This window comes from Danio rerio, chromosome 1 (genome assembly GCF_049306965.1).
Source record: "Danio rerio strain Tuebingen ecotype United States chromosome 1, GRCz12tu, whole genome shotgun sequence".
Lineage (NCBI taxonomy): Eukaryota > Metazoa > Chordata > Actinopteri > Cypriniformes > Danionidae > Danio > Danio rerio.
Genome location: NC_133176.1, coordinates 45,142,501 through 45,160,028, shown reverse-complemented (window position 1 = coordinate 45,160,028; position 17,528 = coordinate 45,142,501). Strand labels below are relative to the sequence as shown.

Here is a 17,528-nt window from a genome sequence, read left to right as displayed (position 1 = left end):
TAACTTGTGGGCCCCTGGGCCCAAATATATTTACAGCCTATGTGTAACCCTGATCATCATTATTGTCAAGTGGCTCTTTTAAGACACATGCCAGTAATGTCAGTGACACATGCCAGTGTCAGTGATCTTGTGACATGTGCCAGTAGGTGTCAGTATAAGCACGTTATAAGCACATTAATCTTATAAGTCTCTTTGCTTTAATATTTAAAAATCATTAGGCAAATGACACCTGTTATCTTACATGCATATATGTTATGAGTTTTCAACATGCATTTTATTATAACTTTTTAAAGGATATTATTTAAAATACCTTAAAATGAAAATAAGTTAAATAATAAAATAAATGAATGAATTAAAAACATAGAGAAGTCCATATTGTAGGGAACAAAGGAACTGCCAGGATGCAATAATATAGCTACAGTACAACAGATAAGTGTAACCCCTCCCATACATAAGCATGCCACAATAAATTTGACTGACATGTACTGTCAAATGACTATATTACGTACGGAAGTATGACTACGAATACATAAAATAAATGCGTTTAAATTAAAACATCGTGGAGTAGCTCAGCAAATAAACTAACTTGCGACGCGATAAATTAGGTTAAATGTCGCGTAATGATTAAATATGGTTTTGCTCGTGTTTATTGATGTCATAAGCTTCGCCGGGTGTCGATGTCACTGCAGTGACATGCAGCGCGACACTCTGAGTGACACAGGTCACTACACATGCCACTAGCGAGTGACGCATGACAGTGGAAAACCGGACGTGCCACCGGAAGTGTCACTACACTCAGTGGAATGTGCCAGTGTCATCTGTACGTCAGATGTCGTGTCGCTCCATGTTAAAACTGCTACTGTGAATCCGCGTTCAAGCGCACACAATAAGCTAAAACTCGCCCCAATCACCGGCAAAAACAAATAACAATGAATGTGTCGAGGAAAGAGTAAGGACATATCTTAATTATTTATTAATAAACTTATTCTGAGTCAGTGTCGCAAAGATCCTGACTGGCAATCTCCTCTTGGACTCGCCTTTAGAGAGAAATTTATCTTTACGGATTACATGAAGGAGTTTTTTGTTTTCGATTTGTTTTATTTCGTTAAGTAATAATTTAAAGCTTTCTATAAATATATTTATTATGTCTGTGAGGCATATACATTTTGCTTCATTTTGTTAAGCGCTCCTGTTCAAAAACCAGACGACAGAAAGCGCATAATTTTGGTTTTCTTTATTTTATAAAAACGCTGTAACGTTTTTTGATGTATTACTCGTACTTTGTGAGCAAAAATGACGGATAACTTTAAATTGCTCCCACTGAAAAAATGCAAGTGATTGCTCTGGCGCCTCGATGTCCTGCAAGCTTTTTATAAGCAAACTATGCGCCTAATAGCACACATTCTTTAACGTTAAGGTACCATTGTTTTATACTTGAACTGTTTTATATCTTTTATTTTAGGCAAGTCGTGATGATCTGAGAAGGCAAACTGATCAAACAGACAATGATGGTCTTCCGCTGGGCGCTGTTCGTTAAAAAAAACTTAATTTTAACGAATAAAAAATGCTCCAAACGTTTTTCTAAATAAGCTGAATAAAAAACGAAACTAAATATAAACACTTTGCCATTAGGCTACATACAAAACTGAACTCTTTCATAGCTGAAACACTAAGTTGTTTAAGGAGAAGGGGGAAATATATTTTTGTCCCGTCTATTTCTTCACCGTTATTTCGAGAATAAACCCAGTGTAAATATGCAGATGTCATTCCCAAAACATATCAGCGTATATGTGCCGAAAACGAAAGTTTCATACAAATTCTGAATGGATTATAGCCTGGAAAGTGCAAAGCACGCTCCTCTTATTATCACTAAAAAGCGTCACTAATCTTAGTTCATAGAGATCTCACAAAGATCCGTTATAATTTATAAAGCTCTCTAAATTACACAATTAATCAGTAGCAGTGAGTGAATTCTGTGAATCTAGAGAAATGACAGATCAATATCCGTGAACCTGATTTTTTTTTCCCCGCAGCCACAGTACGCCGGAAATCCGGCGTGGTGCCGGAACGCTATCACCCCTGCATCATTGAGTCTATTTATTTATTTCTGTAAATGTGTGAAAATTTATATTTAGTCAGTTTTTAAATTAATTTCTGTAATATTATTGGCATAAATAAAAACTTATGATTTATTTATAATACAGTTTGTAAAGTAATATTTGTTGTCTTTTAGTAGATATCTTATATGGGAGACTTGCTTTGTTTACCAATTAAGTGGATCTAATTGAATTTGAATTGTACAAAAATTTATAAATGTTAAAAAGGTATTCTTTTTTATTTCATATGTTAAGTTTTTTGTTATGATACTCCCAAAAATATTCCGCATAAATCTGCAGATGTTTTACAAAATACTGGGCTGAAATAGCAAAATGTCCGTAAATTTGGTTTGCCCCAAGTAAAAGGTAATAACTGAAGGTTAAGAGATGTAAAAAATACTAATAAAATCTTAACCTCAAACTTTTATAAATACCGTGAAGAACTGCTTATTGTAACTAAAATACTGCAAGCACACAAAATAAAGTAACATTATACATGAGTATAGCATGCTCTAATAAAAATCTACAACTGTTATTTCTTTTCTCTTTTTTGAAGCATGTTAAACCGTATTAAGTGGGACATCTGGTTTAGTAGTCCTCTCCCAAAAGCCAAAATGTCCTCACCCAGCCCTTTCCCTGAAATGGAAGAGAACAGGGAGGTGAAACAGTGCCGAAGCTTTGAAAACTTGTTAAGAGGAGGCTATTGAAATCTATTTATAGCACTTTGCCAGCTGTGTGTCCTTACTGAATAAATATTTCCATGCTTTCTGAAATGATGTTGCCATGTATGCATAACTTTTCAGATATTTCAATGTTTACATCCTTGATTGTAGTTATGATGTCATTTCATTACGCTACAGCTTTGTAACACATTGGATTTGTCACAGTTCTAGCGAGAGTTCTGTTGAAGCAGCAATCCTAAAATAAATATATGTGAAAAGACTCAGTTGAGCGGATCGGATTGTTGTGACGTGGTAAGACAGGCGAGATGAAAGCTTCCTGAGGTAAATGTCACAGTGACAAAAACTCTGTACCTTTATGTGGATGTCACCTCGGAGTTCACAGCGGAAATTCCTGAAAGTGTCAAGGAGAGACTTGGTGGAGCTGCTCACATGGATCTTCAGGGCTGCAGAGGGAAGAAAAATCAAACGTTATGATGCCCGGCTTGAGTATTTCACAATCAAAGGTCAGTAAAAAGAGTGCACAGTTCAAGATCATGCAACATCAATCACTTAAAATTCATTTAAAATTCTTCTCTGACATGTCTCTTTTAATCTACTGTCAGCACATCCTTCAAAAGTGATCTTACGTAATCCATATGACTCCATTCTAGAGGCTGTGTTCACGGTGTCTCCAAATAAACAGTAGCGCGGCATTTTCAGACCCACAACCCCTGCAACACAAGGCCCTGTTGTACAACAAACAAAATGAGCCTCTTGTTGAACAAAAGTTTTTATTGATGACCGGTTTGCATGCCTGAATCAGCTCTTTAATGTCACGGTTGTGTAATAGAATGTATAATGATGTATTCTATTTGAATCTTTCGTACTGTATATATGTGTCATAATACAAGTTGGAACCTGCCAGAGAAGCTGATAATGTAAACAGTTCTCTGATGCATGAATTGACCAATCAGAATGCATATACAAATGCGTCATTGGTCTTGTATTGAAAACAAACCAGAGAAATGAAATGTACTTTATGAACCTTTTGGATAAATAACATGTCATAATCAAACATATTTGTGAGGACTACACTCTCATGACTGTATATAACAATGCATGATTTATTCATCTATTTTTTGCAAAGTATATTGAGATTTCTCTATATATTTGCAGTTTATACATTTTATATACATTTTGCAGAAGATTTTATTTAGATTTTGCAGATTAAAATGTATCCCATGAAGTTCATAGTTAGTCAGCTTTGAGTTTTGTTTTTGACATTTCATACACTCACGCAAACTGCATTTAGTTAGTCATTTAAGTAAAAATTGTATGCATTAAATTGATTTATTCTGAAATTTAAAATAACTCATTTATAATTCATGTAACTTAGAGTGCACTTTATTCATGTGACCTAAATCTAAAATTCCAGCATCAGTATTTAGATTTCTGTCATTTTAGAAATAATTTTAATATGCTGGTCCATGGGACACACTGCTGTGTTGCCAAATATACACTCACCGGCCACTTTATTAGGTACACCTTACAAGTACCAGATTGGACCCCCTTTTGCCTACATTACCTTAATCTTTTGTGGCATAGATTCAACAAGGTACTGGAAATATTCCTCTGAGATTTTGGTCCATATTGACATGATAGCATCACACAGTTGCTGCAGATTTGTCGGCTGCACATACATAATGCAAATTTCCTGTTCAACCACATCCCAAAGGTGCTCTATCGGATTGAGATCTAGTGTCTGTGGAGGCCATTGGAGATCAGTGAACTCATTGTCATGTTCAGGAAACCAGTCTGAGATGGTTTGCGCTTTATTTACATTTACATTTACATTTAGTCATTTAGCAGACGCTTTTATCCAAAGCGACTTACAAATGAAGACAAGGAAGCAATTTACACAACTAAGAGCAACAATGAATAAGTACTAAAGGCAAGTTTCAGGTCTGTAAAGTCTAAGAAGGGAAGTGTTAGTATTTTTTTTTTTTTTTTTTTTTTTTGTACAGTTAGTGTGATATTCAGAGGCAATTGCAGATTAGGAAGTGAAGTGGAGACTAAATAGTTGAGTTTTTAGTCGTTTCTTGAAAATAGCGAGTGACTCTGCTGTTCTGATGCAGTTAGGGAGTTCATTCCACCAACTGGGCAGATTGAGCGTGAGCGTTCGCGAAAGTGATTTTTTCCCTCTTTGGGATGGAACCACGAGGCGACGTTCATTCACAGAACGCAAGTTTCTGGAGGGCACATAGATCTGCAGAAGTGAGTGCAGATAAGAAGGTGCTAGGCCAGAAGTCACTTTGTAGGCAAACATCAGAGCTTTGAATTTGATGCGAGCAGCAACTAACAGCCAGTGCAAACGGACTAGCAGCGGAGTGACATGTGCTCGTTTAGGTTCATTGAAGACAACTCGTGCTGCTGCATTCTGGAGCAGTTGAAGAGGCTTGATAGAGTTAGCTGGAAGCCCAGCTAGTAGAGAGTTGCAGTAATCCAGCTTGGAGAGAACAAGAGCTTGAACAAGGAGTTGAGCTGCATGTTCAGATAAGAAGGGTCGGATCTTTCTGATGTTATAGAGTGCAAATCTGCACGATCGAGCAGTTCTAGAAATGTGGTCAGAGAAGTTTAGTTAGTCATCAATCGTTACTCCAAGGCTTTTCACCATTTTGGATGCAGTAATGGTTGCCCCATCCATCTGGATTGAAAAGTTATGGTGTAGAGTCGGGTTGGCAGAAACTACAAGCATTTCCGTTTTTGCGAGGTTCAGCTGAAGATGATGATCTTTCATCCAGTGTGAAATATCCAACAGGCAGGCTGAGATACGAGCTGGAACTGAGGGATCATCAGGATGAAAAGAGAGGTATAGCTGGGTATCATCAGCATAGCAGTGGTAGGAGAATCCATGTCTCTGGATGACTGGTCCTAGAGATGATGTGTAGATGGAGAAGAGAAGTGGCCCAAGAACAGAGCCTTGAGGTACCCCAGTGTTTAGATGCTGTAGGTTGGACACCTCTCCTCTCCAAGACACCCTGAATGACCTGTCAGAGAGGTAAGATCTGAACCATTGTATAACAGTGCCCGCAACGCCCAGTGACTCAAGCGTAGATAGCAGGATCTGGTGGTTGACAGTGTCAAAAGCAGCTGACAAGTCCAGCAAAATGAGGACTGATGATTTAGAGTCTGCTTTAGCCAGTCTGAGATCCTCCACGACCGAGAGCAGGGCAGTCTCAGTTGAGTGGCCTTTCTTAAAGCTGGATTGCTTGTTGTCCATGAGATTGTTTTGAGTAAGAAAGTCCAGGACTTGATTGAACACTACTTTCTCCAGAATCTTGGCCATGAATGGAAGCAGGGATACTGGTCTGTAGTTTTCAAGTAGCGTATGGTCCAGGTTGGGTTTCTTTAGCAGTGGGGTTACCCTAGCCTGCTTAAATGTAGTGGGGAATAAACCAGAGTCAAGAGATGTGTTAATTATGTGAGTCAGTGTTGGTATGACTGCAGGAGAGATGGCTTGCAAGAGATGAGAGGGAATGGGATCGAGTGGACAGGTGGTTGCATGGCTAGATAGCACAAGTTTGGACACCTCAGACTCAGAGAGCTGAGAAAAAGAGGTGAGTGTGTGTGGTGTTGGTGTTGTATCTTGCGTGTTTGTTGTAGGTGCAGCAAATTGAGCACTGATTTTTGCGGTTTTGGTGCAGAAGAATGTAGCAAAGTCATCAGTAGTAAGTGTGGAGGATGCGGTTGGAGGAGGAGGATAGAGGAGGGAGGAAAATGTTTTAAAAAGTAGGCGAGGATTAGTGGCAGTGTTGATTTTCAGACGGTAATACGTCTGCTTTGCAGAAGTAACCTCAGCTGAGAAAGAGGACAGAAGAGTTTGATATGTTAAGAGATGTGCAGGATTTTTAGTTTTCCGCCAAATTCTCTCCGCAGCCCGAAGTTTTGAGCGATGCTCACGGAGAGTATCCGAGAGCCAGGGTGCAGGAGGACTGGCACGGGCTGGCCTGGATGCAAGAGGACATAATCGGTCTAGACATGATGCTAGTGTGGAGCAGAGTGTATTAGTGGCACTGTTCGAATCAAGTGCAGTGAGTTTGCGAGATGGAGGAAGAGAGTCTGAAACAATGGTGGATAGTCTATGGGGTGAGAGACATTATATGACATTATCCTGCTGGAAGCCTGTGGTTTTAAAGGGATTGACATGGTCTCAGGTAGGCTGTAGTGTTGACATGATGCACAATTGGTATTAACGGGCCCAAAGTGTGCCAAATAACCACCACACCATAACACCACCACCACCAGCCTGAACCATTGATACAAGGCAGGATGGTTCAATGCTTTTATGTTGTTGAAGCCAAATTCTGACCCTATTATCCAAATGTCGCAGCAGTAATCAAGACTCATCAGACCAGGCAACGTTTTTTCAATCTTCTACTGTTCAATTTTGGTGAGCCTGTGCGAATTGTAGCCTCAATATCATGTTCTTAGCTGACTGGAGCGGCATCCAGTGTGGTCTTCTGCGCCCACAGAACTGGCACTCACTGGATTTCAAACCATTCTCTGTAAACTCTAGAGATGGTTGTGAGTGAAAATCCCAGTAGATCAGCAGTTTCTGAAATACTCAGACCAGCCCGTCTGGCACCAACAACCATGCCATGTTCAAAGTCACTTAAATCACCTTTCTTCCCCATTCTGATGCTTGGTTTGAACTGCAGCAGATCGTCTTGACCATGTCTAGTTGCTGCCATGTGATTAGCTGGTTAGAAACTTGCGTTAACGAGCAGTTGGACAGGTGTACCTAATAAAGTGGTCGGTGAGTGTTTTTGTGTAAACTATAGCTGCGTCCCAAATCGCATACTTATGCACTATTCTACGCCATTTTGTAGTATGAATAGTGTAAGTACTGTGTTCACACTGAAAATTCTAAAAATAATAAGTGCACTTTAATTACCCGGATGATGCACTCATTCAGCCGCTAAAATGAAGTGTGTAATGATGGTAACTTCACGCACTCAACGAACGCAGGTTTGCTTATGTAGCGAAAATGGAGCTATCGGACGCACATGTTGAATAACTTTATTTATTTTGGATGGTGAAAGCAAAATTCTCCTACGAGAGTGATTATAGCGCCTCCCGATGGTGAATACGGCAGTACTTACGGCAGGTATTATTTGATAATTCAGTTGTTTATTTCACTGATTTGGCAACCGTCAAACGTCATCAGGGAAACGGTTTGAATTTCCGCTTAGTAAAAAAAACATTAGTGTGCCATTTGGGACAACACTACATACATATACTATCCTGTTGAGTGTGTAAGTGCATAAGTACATAGTGCATGTGTGCATAGTGTATAGTGTGCCATTTGGGACGCAGCTTATGATACAACTTTGAAGAACTATTTGACGGACAGAAAGCCTTTACTGTCGCTTTTGATCAGTTTGATTAATCTTTGTTGAGCAAAAACATTAATTATGTTTAAACTCTTTTTATTGAGAAAATATGAAGGGTGTACCAAACACTTGATTTTTTCCCCCTAAAAAGCTTTGATGGGAATCTTTTTTGCAGACAAAAGAAATGTGCCACCCTACCTCTTGAACTAGGTTGAGCACCACTTACCTGTTGTATAATTCAGTACTCATATTTCAGTAGATGAGCACAAAAACAATGTGTACATGAAGATTTTTATAAAACCAAGTACAACAAAATACATGACACTACTCTCATATCCTAAGCACATTTCTTTTTCGGGTTGGTAACCCTGCACTGCAAGCAAGTGAATGTACAAGTATGAATAGCACAGCCAAAGAGCTGTCACCATCCAGTTATTACCTGAATGGACTCCAATGCGGACCCTCAGCTGCTGCTCTGGTACGTGTGGACTATGGAAGCTCCTCAATCCCTGCACTATAGCTAATGACATCCTAGCTATTTCTTTCGCATGGTCGTCTCCATTTCTTATAGGCAGGCCTGAGACCACCATGTACGCATCTCCAATGGTTTCTACCTGGATACAGCAAAAGAACAAATTAAGCAACCAATCTGACAACCAATTATAAAGCTTTGCATATCAAATGACATACTTTGTAAACATTGTGGTAGTCGATGATATTGTCGAAGTATGTGTACAGGTCATTCAGCACATTCACAACCTAGAGGGAAAAATAAAGAAGCGCAAGATATAGGATATAGATATCATGGAGGGTATATATATATATGGAGGATATAGAGTCAGCTTATGGGTGCAGACGTGCAGATCAAAGTTTCTGTAGGGTGACAATAGTTTTCCGTTGTGGTTCAGCTGTGGGCTTCAGTATGGTCCAAAAATAATCTCATGTGATTGTAATATTTTCAGTGTAAGGCTCAGACGAGCTAGTGAGCCAACTGCTATGCTAACAGAAGCCTGACATTCGTGACAGGCTGGAGTTTTCGGCACTCGTGCCATGCCATCTAGTAATGTCAAGAGCTCTCATGGGTCATATGAGACCCATTCCTGAGCTTACTGTGCGGGTATTTGATCTTACAACAAACCTCTTAACAAACACACACACTGTTTAATAAGTGTAGGCTATTTCAAAGTCCTAGCCAACTCAAGATAGCAGCTCCTCCATCCAACACAAAATACCTCTGGACATATATGTTTTCAAAACATGATCAGAATCCATACAAATGACCCCACATAGAAGCTACACAAGAGAAAAACTCTGAACTGTTGTTGAAATGCCCGCAAGGCACAGTCAGAAAGGAGCATGCAGAAGTTTTCTAAGATGCTGTTTGAGTCTTGCTGTCTTTCATCACCTGCATTGGCGTGAGGGATGCTGACATGGCTGTGAAGCCTTCAATGTCACTGAAATAGATGGTGACGCAGTCGTAGGTCTCGGCTCTCACTGTCTTTCCTGCGATGAGCTGAGAAGCTACAGATCTAAAAATATGAAGGAAAAAAGACAGGCACTTTTCAAAAGTAGGTTTCAAGTGGAGAGTCGGGTGATGTTCATCACTTGTCTTGTCACGTAGGCTTGTTGTTAGGCCAGTTGCAAACTAGTTTTTAGTAACGGATGAGCCTATTGAACAGTTGTGCCACCTTGCCTTCAGTTTATCAACACACACACACACACAAACAGCATCACTGAGCATCCAGTTTAACCAGGTTTTAAATTTATAAAAAATGCCAATATCTTTTCAGCTGATATTATCCGGGTGTGAAATGAAACCTTGACTGCTGTCCCTTCACGTCAAGCTTTCATTTATTATATTTCAGGTTTTTCCAAATATAGTTTAGCTCGAAACCAAATTAAACGCACCTGAACCAGCTTTCCATCCAAAGGTATGAATTAAATTTAAGCACAAAAACTGGAAAAAAGCACCATTTCTATCCAATGCATCACTTCTTGATAAGCTGGAGCCAAATATCAAAAAGAATAATGGAATTCGCTGTGCTATGAGAAGCCACTGTGTTCCTTATTCGGCTTATAACACTTTATAACTACACACAGTAAATTATTTATTAAGCATTAACAAACAGTTAATTCATTATCGGTTCAGCATTAAAGGTGCAGTATGTGATTGTCTTCAGAAACATTTTTTGTTGTGCTGGTTGAAAGTCTCTTCACAGTTCAATAGTAATGATTACAGTAAATGATCTGAATGTGTTTATATGTATTTTTATATTCTGGGTAAAGCATAAAACTAAAAAATGTTCATCCAATTAAATAGAGTCGGACCGACATCTCCCATAATTCCGATAAGCAGGTCAGACTGTCAGTCAGCATATGTAGATTCGGACTTCTGCGCATCTGTTCACGCAGATCCGCCATTAGCGCGTGCCCGTTTGCATCAGAAACGGATGCGCGCGAGCGAGCTGCGGGCCGCTAGCTGATGCCGAGTCGGAGCCGGAGGTGCCGAAGGACAGACAAGCTTGGGCCGATTACTGTAAAGCCAGGAGCGAGTATAATTCACCTTTAAAGCGGCCGTGTGGTCACGAGACGGACTGGGAGAAATCAAATGCTGAATTGAAACTTCTAAAAACCTGAATCAGTATTGGAGTTACTTTAGTTACTGAGCACAGTGGCCTCCATCATCTGGAAGTGGATGATGTTTGGAACCACCAAGACTCTTTCTAGAGCTGGCCGGCCATCTAACCTGAACGATCCTGTTGGGATGTTTTTCAGCGGCAGGAACTGGAAGACTAGTCAGGATAGAGGGAAAGATGAATGCAGCAATGTACTGAGACATCCTGAACGAAAACCTGCTTCAGAGTGCTCTTGACATCAGACTGAGGCGATAGTTTATCTTCCAGCAGGACAATGACCCAAAGCACACCGCCAAAATATCAATAGAGTGGCTTCACAACAACTCGGTGAATGTCCTTGAGTGGCCCAGCCAGAGCCCAGACCTAAATCCTATTGAACATCTTTGGAGAGATCTGAAAATGGCTGTACACCATCTTTTCCTATCCAACCTCGTAGAGCTTGAGAGGTACTGCAAAGAGGAATGGGCAAAAATTCCCAAAAACAGGTGTGCCGAGCTTGTAGCATTATATTCAAAAAGACTTGAGGCTGTAGTTGCTGCAAAAGGTGCATCAACAAAGTATTTAGCAATACTACTGAATACTTATGTACATGTGATTTTTCAGGTTTTTTCACAGTGGCATTATGGGGTATTGTGGGTTGAATTTTGAGGAAATAAATAAATTTAATCAATTTTGGAATAAGACTGTAACATTACAAACAATTTTTAAAAAGTGAAGGGATGAATACTTTCCAGATGCACTGTATTGGTAAATCATTATATTGTTGTTTTATCCAGTTTTGTTATGTTTTAACACTCCAGCTATTTGTCGATCTTTAAACTTTACAGTAATTTTACTTTTTAGATAACATTACAAAGATGTATATTGTTCATGCTGAGCCCTTAATTGTCATTTATTAGGGATTTATAAAGCATAAATAGTACTCATCAGATTAGGTCACAAAATTGGATGAAGTTGCATTTAAAGCATTTATTTTACAAACAAATCAACTATTAATATATATGCCTGAATAATAATAAATAGATATCGATTTAAATAGTTTATTACTAGCTCATTCTGAATGATCTTAAAAGCCACCAACTAGAAAAATTAATCATTAACAAAGTATGAAAGTACAATCATTAGGCACATTAGAAACATGCTTATAAGTCAAGAATAAAGCATTTGTATCTGCAGTTACAAACTGCTTACTGACATCTATTAATGTAGAGTTAATGCTTAACAAACAATGAATTCACTAATTGCTAATGCTTAATAGATGATTCATAGTGTGTAATTATTATAAAGTGTTACCCCTTACTCTTTTGAATAATTATATTCTCATATAATAGCTGCTCCAGATAGCTATGGTAGGTAATAATGTATAATAATAGTCAAGTATTTGCATTTTCTTTTATAGTAAGAAAAGTATTCTGCCTTGATGCTTTCAAAACAACTTAGCTGAACAGCCAACTGAAGTTATCGCTCTCCCCAATTAGCCTCCATCACTCCACAGCATAATCAGCAGGAGGGGAAAAAAACTGTGATTATAGGCAGACTGTGTTGATGGCACTGAATATACAGCAAAAACAAGAGCGACACTGGCCAACAGCTGACTGTCAAGCTTGATGTCAGCCTATAAGCATATTTTCATTTGCAAATTGCTTGCTGAAACATCGGGGAATGGAAATGAGTTCTAGCTTTTGAGCAGTGATTTTTTTTTTTGGTTATAATCTGGAGGTTTACCGAGGCAGCATCTGTGTGAGCAGTCCCTCTGCTCGCTTCTTCTCCTCCTGAAGTTCAGCTGTGCGTTCACTCACTATCTCCTCAAGATTACAGGCATACTGCTCCATACGGGACAGCAGGTCATCCAGAATGTTCTCAGAGACTCTGTGCGGGATCACACACAGACACAGACACAGACACAGACACACAGACACAGACACACAGACACAGACACACAGACACAGACACACACACACAAACACACACTCACACACACACACACATACACACACACGCACACGCACACACACACACACACACACACACACACACACACACACACACACACACACACACACACACACACAAAATATTGTTAATACTATTAACTAGCTTAAGTATGATCACACTAAAGAAGCAGTAGCAATTCATTCTTGTCCTTTCAAGGGCTATTCTGTTACAAAAAACAAAACATTTATCAGATTACACTGTAAACAAAACATAACACAATTGTTTTTTTAATCTCTTTGTGTTTCTAGCCCTTCATCTTGTAAGGCCAGTATAAATGTTCATCCTTATGCGTTGTGACAGTGTTGCTGTCATGGGACTCTGTGCTCGCTGGGTTGTGTGTCATTGGTCTCCAGAGTGCTCATATCCTGTTTGTTTGTCTACCTGATTAAACACCGTCATTTGTAAGTGTAATTAATGATCCTCTGTGTCCCTGACACATTTTTTATTAACCTCAAAAGCTCTCATTAGTTACAAATGCTGTGTTTAGACCTGAAACAAGCACAAAGAGGAAGAATATGCAAGAGTTACAGCATCATGTCAGCTATAGATTGGGAGGGAGAGAGCTGTATACGTCTGATGTCTCAGCAATGCTTGTTTAAAGTGCCTTTAATCAGACTTATCTCCAACCTCAGCGTTAACACCGACTTCACTTGGGGGTCTTACTCTGTTCGAAAATTTCCAGAACGACTTTACCGGTATATTCAAAAAAGCGCTGTTCACACAGGCGAGGACGTTACGGAATTTTTCCGGAAAAGAGCATTCACACATCCATCGCAAAATGCTGGTAAATTCTGACATCATTAACCAGAAATGACCTCTAAAAGGCTGCGCTTGTGTTTGTAAACATTTGACTACATTACAAACTCTTCGGATGGATCAGTATTGAGTACAACTCCAATGAAAACAAAGAGAAACACTTTCGCATGTCAAGATGTTTATGATATGTGTGTGTGCTGGCGCTATGGGCGCTCACGGGCACACGCAAAGCTTGAAGGTAAACAAACAATGGATTACCATAAACATTTTATCGATAATTATTAACACAGTTAGCATTAAGTAGGAACATAGAAACGTTATCTGACTAACATCTAGCAGCTAAATGTGTCTGGAAAAATATTCAAAGGCTTTTATTCTTATAAACCGCGCGCACATGAATGCGTCTGACTGTTCTGACTGGCTAAAGCAGACGTCTCACGTCAGCACGTTCTAGACGTGTACGCGCTCTTTCAGGCAATCTTCCTTCTGCATTCACACAGCGCAGCATTCCAGCAAATTACCGGTAATGTTACAACTTCTGTTTACGGAAAATAACCAGAACGAATTTACCGGTATTTTCAAAATGGGCCTGTTCACACATACAACCATCCGGAAAATTGCCGGTAATTTTCCGGAAAGGTCTGTATGTGTGAAAGGGGCGATAGTATAAATCACATTTATAATTATACTGTTGGGGCGGCAAGGTTGCTCAGTAGTCAGTGGCCTGTAGCCAGCCTGTTGAAAGGGGTGGTTCTTTTTTCTTAAAAAGTGGACCTTTTTGCAGTTACTTGCCTTATTTTCTATTTTAATTGTGAGGTTTAATTACTGCATTTTAGGGACATTTTAAGCACTATTTTTTGCTTTATTAGCTTGTCAGATGGTCATCATTACCGCACGTTCTGACGTACCAAAAACATTTCCTAAAGATTTAGAATAAAGATATCTGAATATAATAATATTTTTTAAAATACAAATATATTACTACATAAATCATTTAAAAAACAGGAATTTGTTTCCAAAACTAATCTGTTTTAAATTAAAAACTAGCCCATTGTCATTTATTTGGCAAATTAGTCAGCATTTTCAACTTTCCTCAATCAGAATTTGGGACTACGAATTTAGCACTTCTGAACAGAAAGTCACACTCAAGCAAAATCTAATAGAGAATTCCAATTGGTCCATCTTTGATGGGTTGTTTTCAAAGTTTTTTTTACAATTTATGTTGGCATAGCAGTCAAAATAGGGCAAATGAGCTCACGTATGGGACAAATTCTGGATCTTTGTCACTGAGGGGTGGGGTCTTTCAACCACCAGAACCCTCTCTGGCTATGGGCCTTGGGGTCTACAATTATTTAAATAATGATGTCTTTTATTAATAATTTTTTCATTAATAAATTTGTATTAATATTTAATAATTTGAATTCACTTTTATTTCCAGAATTTCACATTTCAGCTGAGATTTAATTGTTTTAATAATTTCAGATTTTATATTTCTTCATTACTTCATATTTCTACTAATTTTTATTTATTTTTATTTCAGTTTCAGTAATTTATAGTAATATATGTCAGCACAGATAAGGTAAGTTGTTAGCTATGTGATTTTGTAAATTTTGGTATTTTATATAGTTTATATTCGAAGAGCCCCTATTATGGGTTTTTGAAAATGGCTTTCTATGCAGTGTGTAACACAGCTTAAAGTAAAGCGAAATATCCAGCTAAGGCTTAAATCTGAAAGTGCACCATGTTTAAAACTATTGACTCATCTATAAGTCGACTGAGAGTGGTTTAAATGAATCGCTGCGATAACAAATCATTAGCCGTGTCTGCGTGACGTTGATACGGAACTTAAGCCCAAATTTAAACCCCTGGCCCCGCCCACAAACACTGAAGAAATAAAAAGAAGCCAAACACTGTAGCAGATCTCGGCTGTGCTCTGAATTGTACTGGAAAGTTAGTGTTATTTTCCCTACCCTGTGAAGTGGTTGAAATTTATTTTTACAAAATACCTCAGCATTATAGCCCCAGCCTTGTGCTGTGTTCCCGTCATTTTTCTGACGAGTACTTCAGCAATCTACACTAGGGATGGGAAGATTAACCGATATGTATCGATACGCGGTCATGCGCGTGCACAATGCGAGTGCATCGGTAGAGCAGCAGAGGATGAATGAAATTTTGGAAGCAAATCGAGATGCATCGGTTTTTGCGAGATGCATCGATTTTTCCAAGATACAGCTTATATTTTTAATATAGAATGTATTTTTTATTTATTAACAAGTGTTGTCAACCTGTTTTTGGCGCATAATTTAATCGACCTACATAAAGTATGCCTTAGCAACGGACTTGCGGATGTGTACACTTACACTACAACTCAGTGTATCAGGTGTGTGGATGAAGCTAGTGGTGCGCCCTCAGAAAGCGCGAGAAGCAAAACAAACATTTTATTCCCCACTGAGTTCTAAATCTAAAGTATGGCAACATTATGGATTTAAGGATGGACGACTTGACAGGACAGATGCAATTTGCAAAATGTGCCGCGCATCTGTAAAATACACGGGCAGTATGACTAATCTGAAATCTCACTTGAAGCGGCGCCACGGTGTTGTTGTGGAAGCATCTTCCAGTGTTTCTGCATCCCCGGCTTCCTGCACTGCTTCAACTGTAGCTACCAGCTCCAAAAGTGGTGAGAAAAGCATTGCAAGTTTTTTTCCATGCGCAACAGTTTTGTGCGCTCTATGCCAATAACGGATGTTACTGCATTGTTCATCTGCAAAGATATTCAGCCTAGTGTCACGGAGAACGAAGGTTTTAAACACCTCCTCCTGTTAATTTGTATTTAATTATATTTTTATTAGCCTGTTGTTTACAGTGACAGTGATGTTTCAAAGCAGCATAACACTGCTAGTTCACCACCTTAAGTTTTGAATATTCAGTGGCACAACATATCTTTGTAAAACTTGTTTTCATAGTTGAAAAGTTAAATCACAATTCTTGTTGTGCAATAGTAAATCTTTATGTTGAAAGAGTGCAAATATATATATATTTTAATATATATTGCACTTATACATTCTGTTTATCTTGAAAATACTTAAATAATATGTGCTATATGTTCTAAAATGGCCCTCTAGTGTAAACTGACACTCTGGCTCTGAGAGAAAAGCCAGTTTGTAAAAAAGTCTTGGTTTTGCTTGGTTAATAAATAATCAAACTCATTCAATGGCACAGCATTCTCTTTCGCATAATCTCATAAACTTGATCTAATAAGTTAGTGCTGAATTATCGCATTGTATGGTGATATGGGTGTGAATCGTATCGTGTTGCATCGCAATATGTCACAAATGTATCGCTAATATATCGGATCGTATTCTTTGTATCGAGATGTGTATCGGATCGGCATTATAGCTTAGATGCCCAACCCTAATCTACACGCTTACACTGAAGATATATCAGCCATTTGTTAAAGGAAGGATACAAAAAAACTATTGAGGTACTTCAGAGCTTGACAGGAATTTTATAGTACACAGTTCATGGATCAGTTTCTGCCTCCATTTCACAAATGTAAGTAACTTAAGTGTGATTAAAATGGCTGCCTCCTTGTTTTCTCTAGCTTGTAAATTATGTATTTAATTGTGTTTTAACTCCTTATATTTTTTATAACACGTCTAAAACCGCATTGAAAACGTGACGCGCGTTTACGAATTTAAATGCATTTGTGAGATCGCGATTCACAGCCGTTTATCGTTGCTATGGCCACCATCAGCTGTTTCTACACACGTACGGCGGTCAAGTTTCAAAATAGTTCAGCTTTTGCCAATTAATATAGAATGTGTGTAGTTTTTTTTTACTTATGGTTAAGAGAAATATGCTTGTGTTTAACTGCATTGCTTTAATGCACTTCTGCATTGGGCTCACACATACACTCTGCACTCTGACTACTTCAGCAATGTTGATAAGCCGTGCTGAGCATTTCTCTCTACCTCACGCTGAACATAG

General features: G+C 38.7%; 1 protein-coding gene across 14 annotated transcripts in view; it reads right to left on the bottom strand.

Moving 5' to 3' along the window:
• si:dkey-37g12.1 overlaps positions 1-17,528 on the bottom strand; it is a 67,672-nt gene that overhangs the window by 15,347 nt on the left and 34,797 nt on the right. For 4 of the 14 annotated variants that reach the window (XM_073953296.1, XM_068221558.2, XM_073953293.1 and 1 more), the window contains 7 exons: positions 12,513-12,656; positions 9,557-9,680; positions 8,842-8,910; positions 8,591-8,765; positions 3,406-3,504; positions 3,131-3,222; positions 2,168-2,732 (listed from right to left, as the gene is read on the bottom strand). In XM_073953296.1, the coding sequence (XP_073809397.1) occupies positions 2,685-2,732; positions 3,131-3,222; positions 3,406-3,504; positions 8,591-8,765; positions 8,842-8,910; positions 9,557-9,680; positions 12,513-12,656 (751 nt within the window). In that variant the 3' untranslated portion in view covers positions 2,168-2,684. Of the gene's footprint in view, positions 1-2,156; positions 3,015-3,130; positions 3,223-3,405; positions 3,505-8,590; positions 8,766-8,841; positions 8,911-9,556; positions 9,681-12,512; positions 12,657-17,528 lie in introns of those variants that run through there. The other 10 variants (XR_012407418.1, XR_012407417.1, XR_012407421.1 and 7 more) reach the window with 4 other exon arrangements.